At 54.4% G+C, this 18,833-nt stretch overlaps 1 protein-coding gene across 2 annotated transcripts; it reads left to right on the top strand.

Annotated features, from left to right (window-relative positions):
* The first annotated feature begins 2,437 nt into the window (after positions 1-2,437).
* On the top strand, positions 2,438-18,827 carry EPHB6 (EPH receptor B6). 2 transcript variants are annotated; one of them, XM_069587006.1, is made up of 17 exons: positions 2,438-2,754; positions 11,415-11,608; positions 11,880-11,944; positions 12,192-12,945; positions 13,624-13,779; positions 14,054-14,395; positions 14,504-14,628; positions 14,818-14,980; positions 15,216-15,330; positions 15,566-15,618; positions 16,027-16,146; positions 16,266-16,513; positions 16,781-16,954; positions 17,580-17,729; positions 17,949-18,142; positions 18,267-18,422; positions 18,529-18,827. In XM_069587006.1, exons 2-17 carry the CDS (start codon positions 11,509-11,511, stop codon positions 18,635-18,637), a joined length of 3,024 nt encoding a protein of 1,007 aa, XP_069443107.1. In that variant the 5' UTR covers positions 2,438-2,754; positions 11,415-11,508; the 3' UTR covers positions 18,638-18,827. The 2 variants fall into 2 exon arrangements, with proteins under 2 accessions (XP_069443107.1, XP_069443106.1); XM_069587005.1 differs by having other exon boundaries at positions 11,418-11,608.
* Positions 18,828-18,833: the final 6 nt, after the last annotated feature.

Raw genomic sequence — 18,833 nt, forward strand, 5'->3', positions numbered from 1 at the left:
TTCTCCAGTTGGTAAAGAAGCCACCTGCAATGCAGGAGACCCAGGTTCGATTTCTGGGTCAGGGAGATGCCCTGGAGAAGGGAACGGCTACCCACTGCGGTATTCTGCCCTGGAGAATTCCATGGACTGTATAGTCCATGGGGTCGCAAAGAGTCGGACACGACTGAGTGACTTTCACCTCACTTACACTGTAGATGATTGGGTCCCAAGATAATGAATTCTGTGAGCCACAGACTTTATTTACTAGGTCCTGGCCTTCCGGATGGAGCAAATGTAAATACTATAATTTTTTATTCACTTATTCTAAAATACTTCTAAGTACCTAATGTGTGCTAGGCAAGGCATTGAATATATTTTAGAAAGGATTTATGTCCAACTTAAAGAATTTATTACTTTCCTTTTTAATAGCTGCAGCTGGCAGCACGACTTAACCATACGTTGTAAGTCATCCACCTGCTTTTAAAATTCAGTTTGATAACACATAGGAGATTACGATACAGGGCAACCTGTCATCACAGAATTAAACCTCTTTGCCTCCAGGGTACAATGAAGCTTTCTTTGAAGTCTGAATGCCTCTCACGCTTTATTAACAAAAGAAAAATAATTACATAAGCCTCAAATAACAAAAACTTAATTTCACATTACAGGCAACTAACAGGCAGTATAAACAATGAGCTATGTCAGACAATAGAAAGGAACAGAATAGAGATATTTTTGCTTTAATGTTAATACATGATGGATTGCAAATCACTACTGGAGTTTCTGGGCTTTTTAAAGTTACTTCTATGTTTTGGTTTGATTGATACTTTTATTTTTAACATAATTTAATCATCTGCCTTTTTAAGTTTCCAAGATACCCGTAACTATCTGACAATCAAATTATTACTGTATCTAGGATCATGAGTTATGTAATATTGCTCATCATGTGAAGGTAAGTTTCTTCACAAAAGTCTCTCAAGGCCTTGGAGAGAACTGATGTGGAAATAGAGGCCACAGAGTTTCAGAGCAAAGAGAGGAAACAGATAAACTCCCCAGTGTAAGGGGACTTACTGTTTGGATGTTCAAACGCAGAATCCCTCAACGGCATTAGGCTTGTTAATTGACTCAGATACTGCCAGTGAACAAGCCCCTTGCCCAGGAAACGCTTGCTCAGCCGCCTTTATCTTTCTCTCTCTCTCTCACTCATTCACCCAATTCATTAAAGCCTGTTTCTCCCAGGTGCGTCCTGAAGACTTTCATTGTTCTGCCTATTGTACTTGTTGGCTCACAGACCTCTTTCACAATTTTCCTGCGTTTCTGAAGGCTCCTCGAGTACCAGTTTTGACCAGCCCATTTGCAGCTAGTGCTTTAATAAAGGGGCCTTGAATAAACGGGGAAGATAGGCGACTGGCGAAAGACAGGGTAATACGAAGAGCTGGGGCAGGGGAGGCCAGACTCCCCCTAATGCTTGTGCTCTTTGAAAGAGCCAGCAGGTGGTAGCAACACTTCGCTGGAAGACCTCGGCTCTGCCTTGGGAGGACCGGAACAATGGACCCTCCCTCCCCCCAGTCCTATCCCGGGTTTGAGAGGAGGCTCCCGGTGGGCACGAACATTTTTTTCCTCGCGGTGCCCCCCTCGGTTCCTCAACGTTTCCAGGCACCCGCAGAGAGGACCTCCCACCGCCTCTCACTGCGTGGGGAGGCTCTCTCTAGGGAGAGGCACCCAGAGGTGCAGCGACTTGCCCCGGCCCTGTAAGCGCCTGGCAGCGACTTCAGGACCTCCCCTTCCAGACCCAGGCTTCCCTGCCCTGGAGGGAGGATGGAGGGATGGAGAGTGGAGTCAGAAGCCCCAACGCCGAGCAAGATACGGGGTCACCGGCGCCCAGAAGAAGGCTCAGTCAGAGCCTCTTGTCGGCCCTGCCTGCCGATCCAGCGCTCCCCACCCCGCGCCCGCCCCCGCACCCTCCAGATTCTCAGTTTGTCTTTCCCTCCACCCACTTTCTTCTCTTTTTCTCAGCTCACGCCCACCTTAATTCAAATCTGAGTGGGAACTAAAACAGTGGGTTTAGTTCCTAGAGTTGAAGCAGAAGAGCCGGGGAGGCGAGGGGGCGAGGGGGCCCCTGCCCTGCCCTGGGTACCACTCGCGCTGCTCTCCGGCAGCCGGAGCCCGCACGCCCGCCCCGGGGTCTTAGCACCCCGCTCCCGGCCGCCCGCCCCAGGCCCGGCCGGTTTTCATCCTCCGCGCGCACGTCCACCGGCCGGGCGCACCAGCGGGCCCGGGGCGAGCCCCGCGCCGCCACCCCGCTCTCCCCAGCGCGCCCGGGCCGCGCACTCGCTGCCGAGGCCCGGGAGGGCGGGCTGGGCGCCCCGGAAGAGGGGAGAGGGAGGGCGGCCCGAGGGGCCGGAGAGGGGCGGGCGGGGCTGGGAGGGACGCGGAGGGGGCGGGCCGGGCTGCGCTCGCTGCAGCCGCCGCTCGGGCGCAGAGCAGCGGGCGGCGAGCCCCGCGACCCAGCGCGGCTGCGACGAGCGCGACGCGGGCTCCGCACCATCCCCGGCGCCCCGCCTCCGGAGCAGCCCCTGCCGCCGGCCGCCGCCCCCCGGCCGCCTCGTAGCCCTGAGACCCTCGGCGCCGTGTGGATCCTGGCCGCCGAGAGGGGTGGGGGTCCCCGCGCCCGAGCGGAGACCCGGAAGGCGCCGGGCGAGCGCCCAGAGCCGCACCTCCAGTGCGGGGCCTCGGGGAGGGGGCAGACCTGCGGAGCCTGCGGCCGGCGCGAAGGTGAGCCAGGGGGTCGCAGGCGGCGTTGGGGGGCGGGGGCCGGCGTGCCGGGGGACAGGGATGCAGAAGTCGAGGGCCCCTCCAGACAGGGCCTCTGCAGATCCGAGGGTCCTCCTGGGGGAGCGCTGAGTATCCCCCAGCCCACGCGAGAGCGAGGTTTGTGATGGGTGTGTAACTGGCCCACCTGGCTCCCACCCCACCCAACCCCTGCCTGTGCCCAGCCATAGTGACACCCCCCTAACCCTGCTGCTGCTGTCCCCCACTGTGTTTCTGGAGACACTTGGTTGGTTCTGACATCGGGGGTCCTGAGCTAGGGGTCCTGGAGGAGGCGGCTCCCAGCCTTCTGAAGAGGCTTGCCCACCCACTCTGACTCCGATGGCATCTCTCCAATCCCAGTGGAGCTGGGAGGAGCATGGAGGTTGAATGGGCACCTGCCCCCAGCTCCCCGCAGCCTATCCTGCCCCCCCACCCCCCTCACCACCCAGGAGCCTTGGAGTGGAGGGAAAGCTGGGTTCCTGCTCCCCAGCCCTGAACCCCAACTTGCAACCGAAGTCATTGCTCACTGCTCCCCGGACTCCACCCCCTCGCTTTACATCTGGGTGCGTGGCCCTGCCTGCCCAGCACCCGCACCCACCAATCTTGGCTGTCTAGCACTCTCTCTCCTCCCATCCCTGGGGGAGCTGGCAGGGGCCCAGCCTAGCTGATGTTGTAATGTCCCTGGCAGTGCCCAGGGAGAGAAGCCGCTGGGCCTGTTGCCAATCAGTTAACCCCAGGCCCTGCGCCCGCCTGGGCAACTTGACTCAGGCGCTAGAAAGGGGAGATGCTGGTTCGGTGGGAAAGGAGCTGTGGGACATGGGCAGTGCAGGAAAACTGCCCAAGTCACGGGTGCTGGGGTGCTCAGATTTGCCAGGTACTGTTCAGAAGGGCAGCTGGGCTTATTCAGGGCAGTGCACATTTTTGGTGCCGAAAGATCAGAGTGAGGGCTCCTATGTACCCACCTAGTGGCCTGGGGAAGAGGACTCTTTCAGAGTCTATTGGTTCACGAGGGGCGCGAGAAGATGGCCAGCACTGGCCGCTCTCATCAGAGTGCAGGGGAGCAACAGGCAGTGATGGGCTGAGCGTGGGAAGGGCAGGACCACCCCTCCTTCCCCTCCCAGCTGATCACTGTCTCCAGACCTGGGCCCTGGGTCCCCAGCGCACTCCTCACTAGGTGGAAAGGGGATGCTGAGGTCTGGGGGGGCTTTGAGCCTGAAGTTTCTCTTTGTCCTCGCTCCCCTTTTACCTTCCTCTCCTAGTCCAGGTGTTTCCACAGAAGCAGCTCCTGGGACAGAACACAGTTGAGACCCTGACTAGGGGCGGAGTAGGGGCAGACCCAGGGCGAGAGGGTAGGGCTCATGGGCGTCTGCCACTCGCATGCGGGCCACTTGGGATCTGCAGGGATGTGCCTGCTGTCACACACACACACACACACACACACACACACACTCAGCATGTACTCTCCTGCTCCACACTTGGGATCCGCAGGGATGTTCCTGCTGTCACACACACTCACACCCAGCACGCTCTCCTGCTTCACACCCGTTTTACCTCATATACACTCCATTACACACTCTCACACTTGAGCTCACAGGCACTGTTCCTGGCACTCATGGGCTTTCTTCCACCATCTTCCACTTACTCATCTCTCCTGCATATGTACCGATGGCCCCAACACCCTCCTTCATGCCCTTTTCCTGGGGCCACACGTATCCCCTCGCTCCCCCCCCACCCCATGGTACAAGCCTGAGTGGCTCATTCTAAATGGCTGTCTGGCTAGACCCAGACACTGCCTGCATCTTAAAAGCCTCCCCCAGCTCCACAGCCAGCCAGGGAGTGGGAGGCACATTTCTCTGCATCTACGTGCTCTGGGGGACATTCTCTGGGGCTGCAGGCCTCCGGAGACCCAGCACTGTCCTCTGCTAGGTAATCCATGCATCAGCTTCTCCGGCCCCAGGCGGCAGGGGCCAGAGGCACCGGAGGAAAGCCACCTCCTCACTGTGGGCTCTATATGTCTCCTTAAAGGCCACCAGGATCCTTTTCAAGGCGGGTGGCAGGAGCTTGGAGAGACAGCTACCAAGCCCATATCCAAGGTGGAGATTAAGGGCAGAGGCTGCAGCAGTAAGCTGAGCAAGGATTATACTGGAATTTCCTGCGCATTTAACAGCTGCAGAACAGGACAGAGGATAGGGCCCGTGGTGCAGGGCCCTCCCACGCTGGCCCTGCGACTAACAGGTGTGCAGACCAGCTCAGCAACCACAGCAGACACACCGGCCACTTAAAACCATTGGCCTCTTTGCCCTCCGGACCTCGTCTCACCCTGCTGGCAGGCAGGCTGCTCTGCCTCTGTTCAGTGATGCCTGCGTGTGTTCTGAGCCTCTCTTTCTCTTTGAAGTTGCAGGTCTTGACATCACTGAGACATCGTTGATGTCATCAGTGCTTGACATCACTGACAAACATGGCATTATCATGGGACAATTTCAATTTCTTGGGAGAGAAGCTTAAAGGGATAAAAGTTATTTGCTTTTATTGTTGACATCCTTTCACTCATCCGTTTCCAGATCCTACTGTCTCTCTAGATCTGCTTTCACCAGATATCTGAAAATTTCTAGATATTTTGAAACCTAAAGGCCAAAGGCAGGGAGATAAATTGTAAAGATGTTATACTAATTGAGGTTTTATAAATATTTTCCTTTTATATTTAGATTCTAAATGTGAGATTTTGCTTTAATTATAGAAATAAAATATGCTCATTGTAACAAGAAAAACAATTCAAGTATGTATAAGAGACAGTTCATAAGGGCCCCCCCATCCTCCATTTCTACCTCCTACAGTAACCAGTTTTAATGGCCCTATATATCTTTTGCCATACCTTCCTCCAAGCTCATTGGCCTTATATTACTTAATTTTTACAATTTATGAATCCAGGTACATAAATTATATTTAAGTCAGCTTGGTTTGTTCATAAATTTTCACATTTAGCATTTTAATGTGAGCACAGTTAACTTTTTAAATTCTTACAGGTTTACTCATGTATTTTTAAATCTTTCATTTCTATAGAAAACAACTCTCATAAGCTATGATTTATAAGCTAAGACTCTACACATCTTTAATCTTTGCCAGTTTGGAAAACAAAATACAATCCTGATGTTATGAAACTGCCATGTTTTTAGTAAACTAAAAAAAATGTACCAAGCTTGTGGCTATAGTGTTTTTACTGTATCCAAAAGATAGAAAATGGTATAACCAGATAAGGAGCTGAGACAAAAAAAATAACAAAAACGGATCTGGTCATGGAATGCAATTTTTATCACAAGAAACTTGGTCTAATCAGTCTCATTTTCTGAGCTATCGTTTTACATCCACATTTCTGCTGCTCCTGGTGTTTTTATTTTTAAAGCCAGTACCCATCTGAAATGTGAATGTTTTCCTGATGGAGAAAAGTCTTCTGCTTTTTCAGAGGTTAGCAGAGTTCTAAACCCTGATCACCTGAGCTGGAGAAGACAGAGAAATCTCAAACAGGTTGAAGGGAAGAGGCTGATGGGACCTGACCTTACAGAGGCCTGTCTCCCTCTGTGTGGCAGCTCGGATGTGATCAGCTGCTCCCTGGGCACCCTCCTGGACCAAATGCTGAAAGATGTCCTAGTCCTCAGCCATTGAAGGCACCTTTGAACATCAGGTTCTAAGTCCTGCCTGTTTTGTATTCCAGGCATGTAATGGAGCTGCGTGTTCTTGTCACTTACATTTCTGCCTTTGAATCTTGTTTCAAAAGAATCTGCAGTGGCAGGAATTAGTTGACAGCAGTTTCTCCATATCTTGGTAATGTTACCTCTATCCTTATTTTTATCCTTGCCATAGAGATACACTCAGTTTCTTTTTATACATTAAAAAATAAAAGACTTGGATTTATCTGGTTGGTTGGATACATAAGAGCTGACCTTACTTGCTAGTCTCACTCAGCAACAATTTTTTTCTGAAGAAACTTATTTATAACCATCCATCTTCTGGATCCGAATCTAACAGAGGTCCTCATCAAACAGCAAAAGTACACTTCTGGGTACTTGAAAGTCCTCAACCATTTCTTTTTAATGAATACTTTGTTCTTTGTAACATTTCAAAAAATTACTTGCGGCAATCTACATGTGATGTCTCCACTTCATTGTTTTTTTTTTTTTTTTCTTCCTGATTCCTCTTGACATTAGTAACTGAGGGCTTTAACTTGTTTTATAATTGCTTCTGTTCTTTTCTGGATCTTCTGGAGAGAGGCCAGCTTCACGTTGTCATCTAGATGCATACTAAAGCTATGCAGACACCCTATTGGAGCCACAAGCTATTTACTTGTACTGTTGGTCATCAAAGCAGATGCTTGGCCATTCATCTTCTAGTATGTTCCATGCTTCACAGCAGATGTGATCGGCAGTGTGCATCTTTTCCTCTCATGTTTCACTGTCTCTCCAAAAATTCCCTGGTATCCAAAGTGTTCATTATTCCTTCTCCATGATTATTTGTCTCATTATAAGTTTAAGAAGACACAGTGCTTATAGTTTCGTCTTTGTACAGATTCCAGATTCCATCCGTGTTCTGACTGAAAGAGGCTATTTTAAAGAATATCTGCTGGCCGAATGGTATAATAGCCTTCACTGTTTAAAGACGTCTTGCTGGCATTTTCAGTTCTTGATAACAGCTTTCCTAAAGACTCTGTAACAGAGGGTGGGACAGAATCTGGTCTACTCTCGTGTGTGAAGCATGTCTTCAAATTAAGCCATTAAGATTGGGGCTTGAGGGGGGTTGTACCCACACCATGAATTACTTTAGGGCATTTCTTAAGCAGCCGTTTATTATTTTTTTTAATTCTTTTTTTGTGCCAAATTGCCATTTATTAGTGTTATGTTTGGATTATGTAAGAGGACTGAAATATGGAAACTATCAACATTTAAACAGCCATTGTTTATGGGACCATGCTTTTTACTTTACCATCTGGTTCTTCTTTGAAACATTAATATAATCTGTGAATGATTTTTGTAGCATTTGGGACAGTATTTGCAAATAACTTCTGCTTCTTAGTAATAATTTGCTTTATGGAAATGATTCTCCCCCCGCTCACCCCAGCTTTAAGAAAGTGAAGTCACTTAGTCGTGTGTGACTATTTGTGACCCCATGGACTGTAGCCCACCAGGCTCCTCCATCCATGGAATTTTCTAGGCAAGAGTACTGGAGTGGGTTGCCATTTCCTTTTCCAGGGGATCTTTCTGACCCAGGGATCGAACCCAGGTCTCCTGCATTGCGGGCAGACGCTTTACCATTTGAGCCATACTGAGATACAATTGACATAGAATATTGTGTAAGTTCAAGGTATACAAGGTGGAAATTTCCAGATGCTCCTTACTTGTCTCCATACGCCATAAACTGAACTCTTTATTTCTCATATGGTGTTCTAGAGGCCTGAAAGGTAAATTTTAGTGGCCGCTTGGCAGACTTTCACTCATGTCAGGCCATGCAGATGTACAGATGGTGTCTTTTCATGAAAATCACCTGGAGATAACACTGAAGGATTCAGCCTACAGCACATCCAGCATTAACTGAAAAAAGCGAGACTGGTAGGAATCAAATCATGATTTTCACATTTGTCAAAGTAGAATGTCGTTTAATAGTCTGGTCTCAGTTTCATTGTGAAATGTGTACTTTTTTTTGGTTCCAACTTCCGATTGGCTTTTATTTTTACCCTCAATCTTTGAGTCTTTTGAGCAACGTGCCTCTTGTTTTCTTCTCAAGAGAAATCAATGGCCTCTACTTCTCTTGTCCATGCAACTCTGCAACTCACAGGCTTTTGAGACTCAGTTGCAAGGAGAGAGAGAGCTCGCCTTAGACCAACAAGCAAAGAAAGGTCTGAGCCCGTTTTCCTTCACCGTGACCCTGGAGGCAGCCACAGCTCTTGGTCCTGTGTTTGTGAGCTGCAATGTTGTGCTTCTTAAGGCTGGAGAATGTTTTCTATAAAAACATAGCTTATCACATAGTCCTGAGAAACCATTTTGAGGGCATGAACATTTTGATTCATTTTACTGAATAGTTATTATTTTTAGATAATAATAGGGCTTCCCCGGTGGTTCAGATGGTAAAGAATCTCTGTGTAATACGGGAGACCTGGGTTCAATCTCTGGGTCAGGGAAGATACTTTGGAGAAGGGAATGGCAACCTACTCCAGTATTCTTGCCTGGAGAATTCCATGGGCAGAGGAGCCTGGCAGGCTATAGTACATGGGGTCACAAAGAGCTGGACACGACTAAGCAACCAACACTTCCACTTTTCACTAAACAGTTATTATTTACAGATTTAAAATTTTGATGATCACTGAAAAATAATATGCATGCAAGATTTTTATCATTAATAGTTTCATCTTAATTAATCAATTTATTTATGGCCATTTCCTTTGGCATGTGGTATCTTAGTTCCCTGACCAGGGATCCAATCCACACCCCCTGCGTTGGGAGCAAGGAGTCTTAAGCACTAGACTACCAGGGAAGTCCCAAGATCTTAAACTGGAAAAACTAAAGGTTTATATAGCAACTTCCCATTAGCTATCTATTTTACATATGGGAATGTGCATGCTTCAGTGCTTCCTCCCACCCTCTTCTTACCCATGTGTCCAAAGTCTCTTCTCTATGTCTGCATCTCTATTCCTGCCCTGCAAATAGGTTTATCAGTACCATTTTTTGACATGGTACTCTGTGACAAGCTAGAGGGGTGGGATGGGGTGGTTTCTAGAGGGAGACTACATGTGTATTCTTATGGCTGATTCATTCAGGCAGAAATCAACCCAATATTGTAAAGGACTTAGCCTCCAATTAAAAATAAATTTCTAAAAACTGAAGGACAAGGAAAGAAAAAAACGAGGATATGAGAATAAATGTTTCTCACGTTATTCCTCATGTTTTCCCTCTCCCTTTCTTCCCAGATTTTGTCTACCCTTCTTTAAGATCCTTACATACATGTGTGTATGCTAAGTCACTTCAGTCATGTCCAACTCTTTGCAACCCCATGGACCATAGCACACGTGGCTTCCCTGTCCACTGGATTCTCCAGGCAAGACTACTGGAGTGGGTTGCCATGCCCTCCTCCAGGGGATCTTCCCAACCCAGGGGCTGAACCTGCATCTCTTTTGTCTCCTGTATTAGCAGATGGATTCCTTACCACTAGTGCCATCTGGGAAACCCCTTTACAAACCTATGTATTATATACGTAGGGCCTTCTTAGGCTAACAATGAGGAGCATACTGTATATGACTCTGCAGTGGACTGTGTACTTTCACTTGGGCATTGTTTCCATATCTATCAATACATAAACACTAGCCCTTATTCCTTTTGGAGGCTGTGCCATAATTTTTTAGTCATCTTTCTATTGATGAACAGTTACTTCGCTGTATTTTCCCTTACCAACAATGATGCAATAAATATTTTCTTGTTCCAACATCTGTGCAAAGGGTTCCAGGTATAGATACCTGAAGGACAAATTCTTAGACATGAACCTGCTAGATAGACATCCCCAATGGTCCTTCTAAGAGTATACACCAACTCGAACCCATAAGAGTAGACACTAACTTGAACCCACAGTGAATACAAGAGAGCCTATTTCTCACACCTTCTCCTACTCAGGCATTGTTAATTTCATAGAACAAATGGCATGCTTCCCTTTCATTGTGAGTAAGCTAGGGAGCATCTTTCTATGCATATAAGGGCATACATTTATTTTTCTGTAAGCCAGAGAAAAAAACGTGCTGCTTGTAGAGAGAGGACCTAAATAGCTCCATCCCTTCTCTATCCTGACTGCTTTAACAGGCAGAAAGATTCTGCTTGCTCTTGCACCCTCCCTCCCTTCATACCCCGCAGCTCTCCTGCGGTCCCTCTCGCTTCACTGCCTCTCTGAAATGTCCTAGAGTGTCCAAGTCTGATGGGGGTTGGGAGGTGTTGGGGAGAGGGGACCGCATGTCCCCCCAGGGAAGGAGTAGCTTGTAACTCCCCTGCTTTTAATGAGAAGCATCTTCTGACTTTCTATACAGGGCGACCTTAGGAGGAAGGGAGGAGAATAAATGAAGAGAAAGAACTTGAATAGCTCCTTCCAGAAGAAAAGGGGTACAACTGGCTCAGAGCTACCCTGTGCTCTAAGTTGTTTTGTTGTCTAGCTCAGTCATGTCCAACTCTTGCGACACCATGGACTGTAGCCTGCCAGGCTCCTCTGTCCGTGGAGATTTCCCAGGCAAGAATAATGGCGTGGGTTGCCATTTCCGTCTCCGGGGCATCTTGCTGACCCAGGAATCAAACCTGCGTCTCCTGCCTTGCAGGCAGATTCTTTATCACTGTGCCACCTGGATCAGGGAGGGCCACAGATGCTCAGAGATGGGTCGCCTGCACAGCATAGGAGGTAGACCAACTGGGCATGTGGTCCCCCAAGATGGTGGACTTGACACAGGTCAGGAGGGATTGGGCTTCCTGCTCGCCCCACCCATGGTTGGTGCTGGGGCACTTTGAGAGCTTCAGGGGGAGACCCAGGGCCAGGTTTTGGAGGCTGTACCAACTGTGAAGCAGTGCAGTTACTTCTCACTGACCTCTTCTTTCCTTTGTATCTGGAAGCAGGCTCGGCTGCAGACTCCAGCCTTGCAAAGCGGCAGCCCCACTTGGGAGCAGGGTGGTGGCAGGGCCACGGTGGGAGCCCTGAAGATGCCTCATGGCTGCTGAGGGGGCTGCCCCGCCAGGGAGCAGAGCGGTGGGCATGGTCAGCAGCCTGTGGGTTCTAGCCCTGGTGTCCTCAGTCCTGGCTCTGGAAGGTAAGTGGGGAGGGGAGATGGAGGAAGTCCCACCTGCTCGTAGAGACCCAGCACATGTGGGAAGTGGGAAGGATTCAGAAAAGAGTGAGACATCAAGAGAGGAAAAGGTATGGGGAAAGTTTCAGAGAAGGGCTCCCAGGAGACAATCAGGCTCCTGTTGGTCACTTAAATGAATCTGGGAGGAAAATTCTCTTCCCAGTGGGGCTGGGGTGGGCTTAGCCCTGCAGGCTGAAGACCTGGCCACTGAGTGTCCCTTCTTGTCTCTGGGCAGAGGTGTTGCTGGATACCACTGGAGAGACATCTGAGATTGGCTGGCTCACCTACCCACCAGGTGGGGTGAGTATTACTCTTGTGTTCTGAGCCCGCTGCCCCTCCCCATGCCCCATTCAGAAGCTCTGTGATTCTGGGGAGGAAACCCTCAGTGGAGATGGCTGGGCTAAGAGGTCTGCCCTCCAGAGGAATAGGACTTCAGGGGCTTTGCATGTGCTTAATTCTAAGATGGGCTGGAAGGGATATGCCCCACGTCCCTGCCCCCTATGGACCCAGGAGCCACTAACCATGCCTCTGTGGTTCCTCCCTGCAGTGGGACGAAGTGAGCGTTCTGGACGACCAGCGACGGCTGACTCGGACCTTTGAGGCATGCCATGTGGCTGGGGCCGCTCCAGGCCCGGGGCAGGACAACTGGCTGCAGACACACTTTGTGGAGCGGCGAGGGGCCCAGCGGGCACACATCCGACTACACTTCTCAGTGCGGGCCTGCTCCAGCCTGGGCGTGGCGGGGGGCACCTGCCGGGAGACCTTCACGCTTTACTACCGCCAGGCCGAGGAGCCGGATGGCCCTGACAGCATCTCCTCCTGGCACCTCAAACGCTGGACCAAGGTGGACACGATTGCGGCGGATGAGAGCTTTCCTGCCTCCTCCGCCTGGGCAGTGGGCCCCCCGCGGGCCGGGCAGAGGGCAGGGCTGCAGCTGAATGTCAAGGAGCGGAGCTTCGGGCCCTTGACCCAGCGCGGCTTCTACGTGGCCTTCCAGGACACCGGGGCCTGCCTGGCCCTCGTGGCCGTCAAGCTCTTCTCCTATGCCTGTCCCTCTGTGCTCCGCGCCTTCGCCTCCTTTCCTGAGACGCAGGCCAGTGGGGCCGGGGGGGCCTCCCTGGTGGCAGCCGTGGGCACCTGTGTGGCACATGCGGAGCCGGAGGAGGATGGAGCAGGGGGCCAGGCAGCGGGCAGCCCCCCAAGGCTGCACTGCAACGGGGAGGGCAAGTGGATGGTTGCTGTCGGGGGCTGCCGCTGCCAGCCGGGGCACCAGCCTGCGCGGGGAGACAAGGCCTGCCAAGGTGAGACCTCTGCTCGCTTGCACTTGAGATCGCTCATGAACGGGTCCACACTTCATTTTGTACCCCCTGCCCAAAGGTCAACAATAAGCTGTTTTAGGAAAGGACCCTTGTTTTCTCCAGATTTATTTCCTAAAGCACCCAGGCTTGCTTTCATCCACTCATCTGAAACTTCTGGAACTTTCTGGAGAATTCCACAGCACTTGCTGGGGCTCCCAAGGCTACAGGCTTCTGAAGGGATGGCGATGAAGGGCGTTGAACTCCTGGGCTGTTGTGGGATGGGGCCCTTTGTCTGCGTTTGCTGTCTAGCTAGGGATGGATCATTGTCCCGGGAGGCAATGGGTACAACTGAACAGGGTGATTCTGCTGTGAGTGCAGGCTGCAGACAGCCTCTGCAGAGGCAGGTTGTGAAGGCAGACCAGGCCCTGCCTCTAGTGCCTGGCCTGCTGCAGCCCCTACCACACAGGACCTTTTCCATCAATGGAAATGTAATTCCACCCCCAGCAAAATGGCAGAAGTCGTGTCAGGATCTGCCCGAAGGAGGCGGAGAGGGAGGAGAGGGGTGAGGAGGAGAGGCAGATCTCGGGAGGAACGGCAGGCCTGGGGGAATGGCAGTGCCAGTGTTGAGGGGGCTCAGGATGGCAGAGTGGACCTGAGGCTGCTCCCTTCTCTGACCCTTAGCCTGCCCTCGGGGGTCCTACAAAGCCTTGGCTGGGAATGCCCCCTGCTCACCATGCCCTGCCCGCAGCCACGCCCTGGCCCCAGCGGCCCCTGTGTGCCCCTGCCTGGAGGGCTTCTTCCGGGCCAGTTCAGACCCCCCAGAGGCTCCCTGCACTGGTGAGTCCCCCACCCACCCCAGGGATGGAATTGGGATGCAATGGGGCCAGGAGAGGGTGAGCCTGAGGGCACAGGGGTGGCTGGTCGGCATTTGCAGTGACTTTTTCCTCCTCTGTCCTTGCTTTCTTTCCCCACCACCTTTCCCTGCTGCTCCCCTCCGGCCCACCTGCTCCCTCCCTCCACTGCCTCCTTCCTTCTTCCTTCCCCCATCACCCCCGCCCCGGAACTCCCTACTCCCTGGTCCTTGTCCGCCTCCCACGCGCGGTCTCCCCAGGCCCCCCGTCAGCCCCCCAGGAGCTGTGGTTCGAGGTGCAGGGCTCTGCCCTCATGCTGCACTGGCGCCTGCCTCGGGAGCTTGGGGGCCGCGGGGACCTGCTCTTCAACGTGGTGTGCAAGGAGTGCGGAGGGGCCGGGGGCCAGGGCCCTTGTCGCCGCTGTAGGGACGAGGTGCATTTCGACCCCCGCCAGAGGGGCCTGACTGAGAGCCGCGTGCTCATCGGGGGGCTGCGGCCACACGTACCCTACATCCTGGAGGTGCAGGCTGTCAACGGGGTGTCGGAGCTCAGCCCCGACCCTCCCCAGGCTGCAGCCATCAATGTAAGCACCAGCCACGCAGGTGAGCCTCAGCTGCCCCTAAGCTTCCGGTCTCCTCCTTAGAATGCCCCCGTGCCCCACTCCTGCTCTCCAGCCCGTGGAAACCCCACTAATATCACCCCCTCATCAGTTCCCTCCGCAGTCCCTGCTGTGCATCAGGTGAGCCGCGCCTCCAACAGCATCACCGTGTCCTGGCCGCAGCCTGACCAGACCAACGGAAACATCCTGGACTATCAGCTCCGCTACTATGACCAGGTAGGGAGCAGAGGGCGCCCCTGGCGGGGCTGGTGGGAAGTTCCAGGGGCCCCACAGTGGGGCGAGAGGTGGGGGGACCGGAGGGGTGCCTCAGGGCCCTGCAGCAGGGGAGTGGGGAATGTGGGAGGCGGGCGGGGGGACCAGGACCCCACGGCCGGCAGGGAGTGAGTGGCTGTCGCCCCCCTCCAGGCAGAAGATGAATCCCACTCCTTCACCCTGACCAGCGAGACCAACACGGCCACCGTGACGAAGCTGAGCCCCGGCCATATCTACGGCTTCCAGGTGCGGGCGCGGACAGCCGCGGGCCACGGCCCCTACGGGGGCAAGGTCTACTTCCAGACGCTGCCTCAAGGTGAGGGGAGGCCTGGGTGGGGTGGGGGCAGCCCGAAGGGATGGTGAAAAGGGCTTGGGGACCATCCAGACCTTGTACCTTCACCCTGACCCTCCAGACCAGGAGAGTGTCTGCTCCTTGATCTTCAGTTCCATGGTGGGGTGAGGGGTGGTGCAGGTAGGTGGTTGCATGAGGGAAGGATGCTCCGGCATGTGAGATCTTACTCACCTGTGCCCCTGGGCGGCTGGTTCTCCAGGTGAGCTGTCCGCTCAACTTCCCGAGAGGCTTTCCTTGGTGGTTGGGTCCATCCTGGGGGCGCTGGCCTTCCTTCTGCTGGCGGCCATCACTGTGCTGGCTCTCGTCTTCCAGAGGTAAGCCCCTCCCCGCCACGGCCGGGTACCACTCCCTCCACATGCCCCCAAGTCCTGACAGCCCCGGAGTTCCCCAGGGAAACCCCCACCAGCACCCTCTACCCCCAGCAGCCCTGGCCCCTCGGTCTGGCTGTCTCCCGCCCCAGAACCCTGGCAGGACCTTGGCCTCTGTGGGGTGGACTGGGGAGGGGACAGGCGGGAGTGTGACTGCAGGACTGTGGTTTTTGTCCCCCAGGAAGCGGCGTGGAACTGGCTACATGGAGCAGCTGCAGCAGTACAGCAGCCCAGGTGGGGGTGGGGCCGGGAAGTGGGGGTGGGGCCGGGAAGTGGGGGTGGGGCCGGGAAGTGGGGGCGGGGCCGGGAGGTGGGGCGGGGCCGGGAAGTGGGGGCGGGGCCGGGAAGTGGGGGCGGGGCCGGGAAGTGGGGGCGGGGCCGGGAAGTGGGGGCGGGGCCGGGAAGTGGGGGCGGGGGAGTTGGAATCAGAAGGCCTGAGAAGGAAGGATGAAAGAAGTGGGGCGCGAGGGGGTGGAGGAATGGGACAGTGAGTCTGGGACAGCTGAGAATGGTCCAGGGGTACCCCCGGGCCTGGCCCCCCAGGTTGCGGGCAGCTCCTTGGTGCCATCTTTGGAAGTGAGAGAGCAAGCCTGGGGTGTGTGGGGACGTCCCTTCTTCATGGACCACCCCCTACACCTGCAGGGCTTGGGGTGAAGTACTACATCGATCCTTCCACCTACGAGGACCCCTGCCAGGCCATCCGAGAATTTGCCCGGGAGGTCGACCCCACGTACATCAAGATCGAGGAAGTCATTGGGGCAGGTACCGCATGGGAGCAGAGGAGGGCATGGAAGGGGGTCCCAGGAGGGTCCCTTCTGAACAGGGTAGGACACCTCGAGTCCTTCCTGGGGAGCCCCCCCAGCCTACACCTGCTCCCCCAGGCTCCTTCGGGGAGGTGCGCCGGGGCCGCCTGCAGCCCCGGGGACGGCGGGAGCAGTCCGTGGCCATCCAGGCCCTGTGGACCGGAGGCGCCGAGAGTTTGCAGATGGCCTTTCTTGGCCAGGCCGCCATGCTGGGCCAGTTTCAGCACCCCAACATCTTGCGGCTAGAAGGCGTGGTTACCAGGAGTCGGCCCTTCATGGTGCTGACGGAACTCATGGAGCTGGGCCCCTTGGACAGCTTCTTGAGGGTCAGTCAGGCTGGTGGTGAGGCGGTGCTGGCGGCGGGAGGCTTGGGCCGGGAAAGTGGGCAGTTCTTAGCTGTCTGGGACCCATAGCCCCATCCCTCAGGTCCCTCCTGCCTCTGGGGTCTTCAGCCTTCATTCTCAGGCCATTCTGATTCCAAATGGCCCTTGCCCTGGGGTGCCAGTGTGTCTGTGTGATGTGTCTACGTCCCCCCCCACCCCCCCCACCCCGCCACTTTTGCTGACCTCTGTTCCCCTCCGACCATCCCCCAGCAGCGGGAGGGCCAGTTCAGCAGCCTGCAGCTGGTGGCCATGCAGCGGGGCGTGGCCGCTGCTATGCAGTACCTATCCAGCTTCGCCTTCGTGCACCGCGCACTCTCTGCTCACAGCGTGCTGGTGAACAGCCACCTGGAGTGCAAAGTGTCTCGTCTGGGCCGCAGTCCTCAGGTGAGAGCATGGCCTCGGGGGCCCGGCCTCTCTCGGGGGTGGGGGTGGGGTTGCCATGCAAAGTGGCTCCACTCGGCTGGCCGCAGTCCTCAGGTGAGGGCACAGCCTCGGGGGCCGGCTTCTCTCAGGCTGGGGGCGGGGGGGGCGGGGGGGGGCGGGGGGGGCGGGTTGCCAGAGGACAAGCTGGAACCAAGGGTGGTGGATGCCTCAGGTGGCGAACCTTAGAGTCTGAAGGGGTGGAGCTCACCTGTGTAGTGGAGCAAACTGAGGGCGAAGGGGCACAGCAGGACATCAGGAATGGACTAAGGACACTGAGGGAGAGAGGGGAATCCCTAGAACCACCTCCTGCCCTTCCCTAATGCTGACCAGTGTCAGAATCCCTGGATACCAGTCCACACACCACCCTCAAGCTCTGTGACTTTGCACAAGTTTGTATTTCTCTACGTCTCAGCCCCTGTACCTGCAAAAATGGAGACAACGCCATCGGTGATACAGGGTCATCACAGGATTAAACGAGATGCTTGCTGTGAAACCCTTAATGCCCATCTGAGCACGTAGTAGCTGCTCTGTAACTAGGACCACGGCTCTGATTATTGCTATTGTTACTTTCAACCTTATCCCGCAGGGCCCAAGTTGTATGCTCCGCTGGGCGGCTCCAGAGGTCATCGCACATGGGAAACATACAACATCCAGTGATGTCTGGAGCTTCGGGATAGTGATGTGGGAAGTGATGAGTTATGGAGAGCGGCCCTACTGGGACATGAGTGACCAGGAGGTGAGCTCATGACCTGGACAGTGATGATTCCCCACCCCTGTCCGTCCAACCCACCAGCCTCACAGACTCAAACATTCTAAGCCCTCCATCCTGGAATACATTCGCGTTCTAAGACCTCACAGGTCTCACAGCTCCTTTCCAGCCTCATGCTTCCCTAACGACACATTCTTTTCCACTAGCAATAGCCTCTCAGCACTGTCTTCTTCCTCTAATCCCCAGGTGCTAAATGCAATACAGCAGGAATTCCGGCTGCCCCCGCCTCCAGGCTGTCCGCCTGGACTGCACCTGCTTATGCTGGACACTTGGCAGAAGGATCGTACCCAGCGACCTCACTTTGACCAGCTGGTGGCCGCATTTGACAAGATGATCCGCAAGCCAGACACTCTGCAGGCTGGCGGGAGCCCTGGGGACAGGTCTGGAGCTTTGGTGTTAGAGCCCGGGAGAGCCAGGGAGGGTTGGTGCAGACCCACAGAGGAAACTGAGCAGAGGGGACAAGGATGAAGAGGAGACTGTGACCTGCCTGCCCCTCCCTCCCAGACCTTCCCAGGCCCTGCTGAATCCCGTAGCCCTGGACTTTCCATCTCTGGACTCCCCTCAGGCCTGGCTGTCGGCCATTGGCCTGGAGTGCTACCGGGACAACTTTTCCCAGTCTGGCCTCTGCACCTTCGGTGATGTGGCTCAGCTCAGCCTGGAGTAAGCCAGGAGGGTCTGGGAGGGGAGCCTCAGCCCAGGGCCAGGGGTGGGCCCAGGGTCTTGGAGACACGGGCCCCAATTGTTTTTCCCTTCTGTCCCCCTCTAGAGACCTGCCCGCCCTGGGGGTCACCCTGGCCGGCCACCAGAAGAAGCTGTTACACCACATTCAGCTCCTGCAGCAGCACTTAAGGCCGCCGGGCCCCGTGGAGGTCTGAGGTCTGGGCGGGAAGCTACAACGTGATGATGCCTGTAACCAAGCCCTGGATGAGAGTCCCAGGGGGGCCAAGGGAGATGTGAGCCCGGCTCCATGCCCGCCAGCCACACACTAAACCCAACCCTTGGGGCACCTCCCTCCCCGGTCCTCCACTGCCCTCCCCACATTAAAGGGAAAGAAGGGATTTTGCACATCGG

Source organism: Ovis canadensis, chromosome 4 (assembly GCF_042477335.2).
Source record: "Ovis canadensis isolate MfBH-ARS-UI-01 breed Bighorn chromosome 4, ARS-UI_OviCan_v2, whole genome shotgun sequence".
Taxonomy (NCBI): Eukaryota; Metazoa; Chordata; class Mammalia; order Artiodactyla; family Bovidae; genus Ovis; species Ovis canadensis.

Coding starts and splice junctions, on each gene's coding strand:
- EPHB6 (XM_069587006.1), top strand. CDS start 11,509: ATGGCTGCTGAGGGGGCTGCCCCGCCAGGGAGCAGAGCGGTGGGCATG. Junction 13,780..14,053: donor CCCAGAGGCTCCCTGCACTG/GTGAGTCCCCCA, acceptor CGGTCTCCCCAG/GCCCCCCGTCAGCCCCCCAG. Junction 16,514..16,780: donor CCTTGGACAGCTTCTTGAGG/GTCAGTCAGGCT, acceptor ACCATCCCCCAG/CAGCGGGAGGGCCAGTTCAG.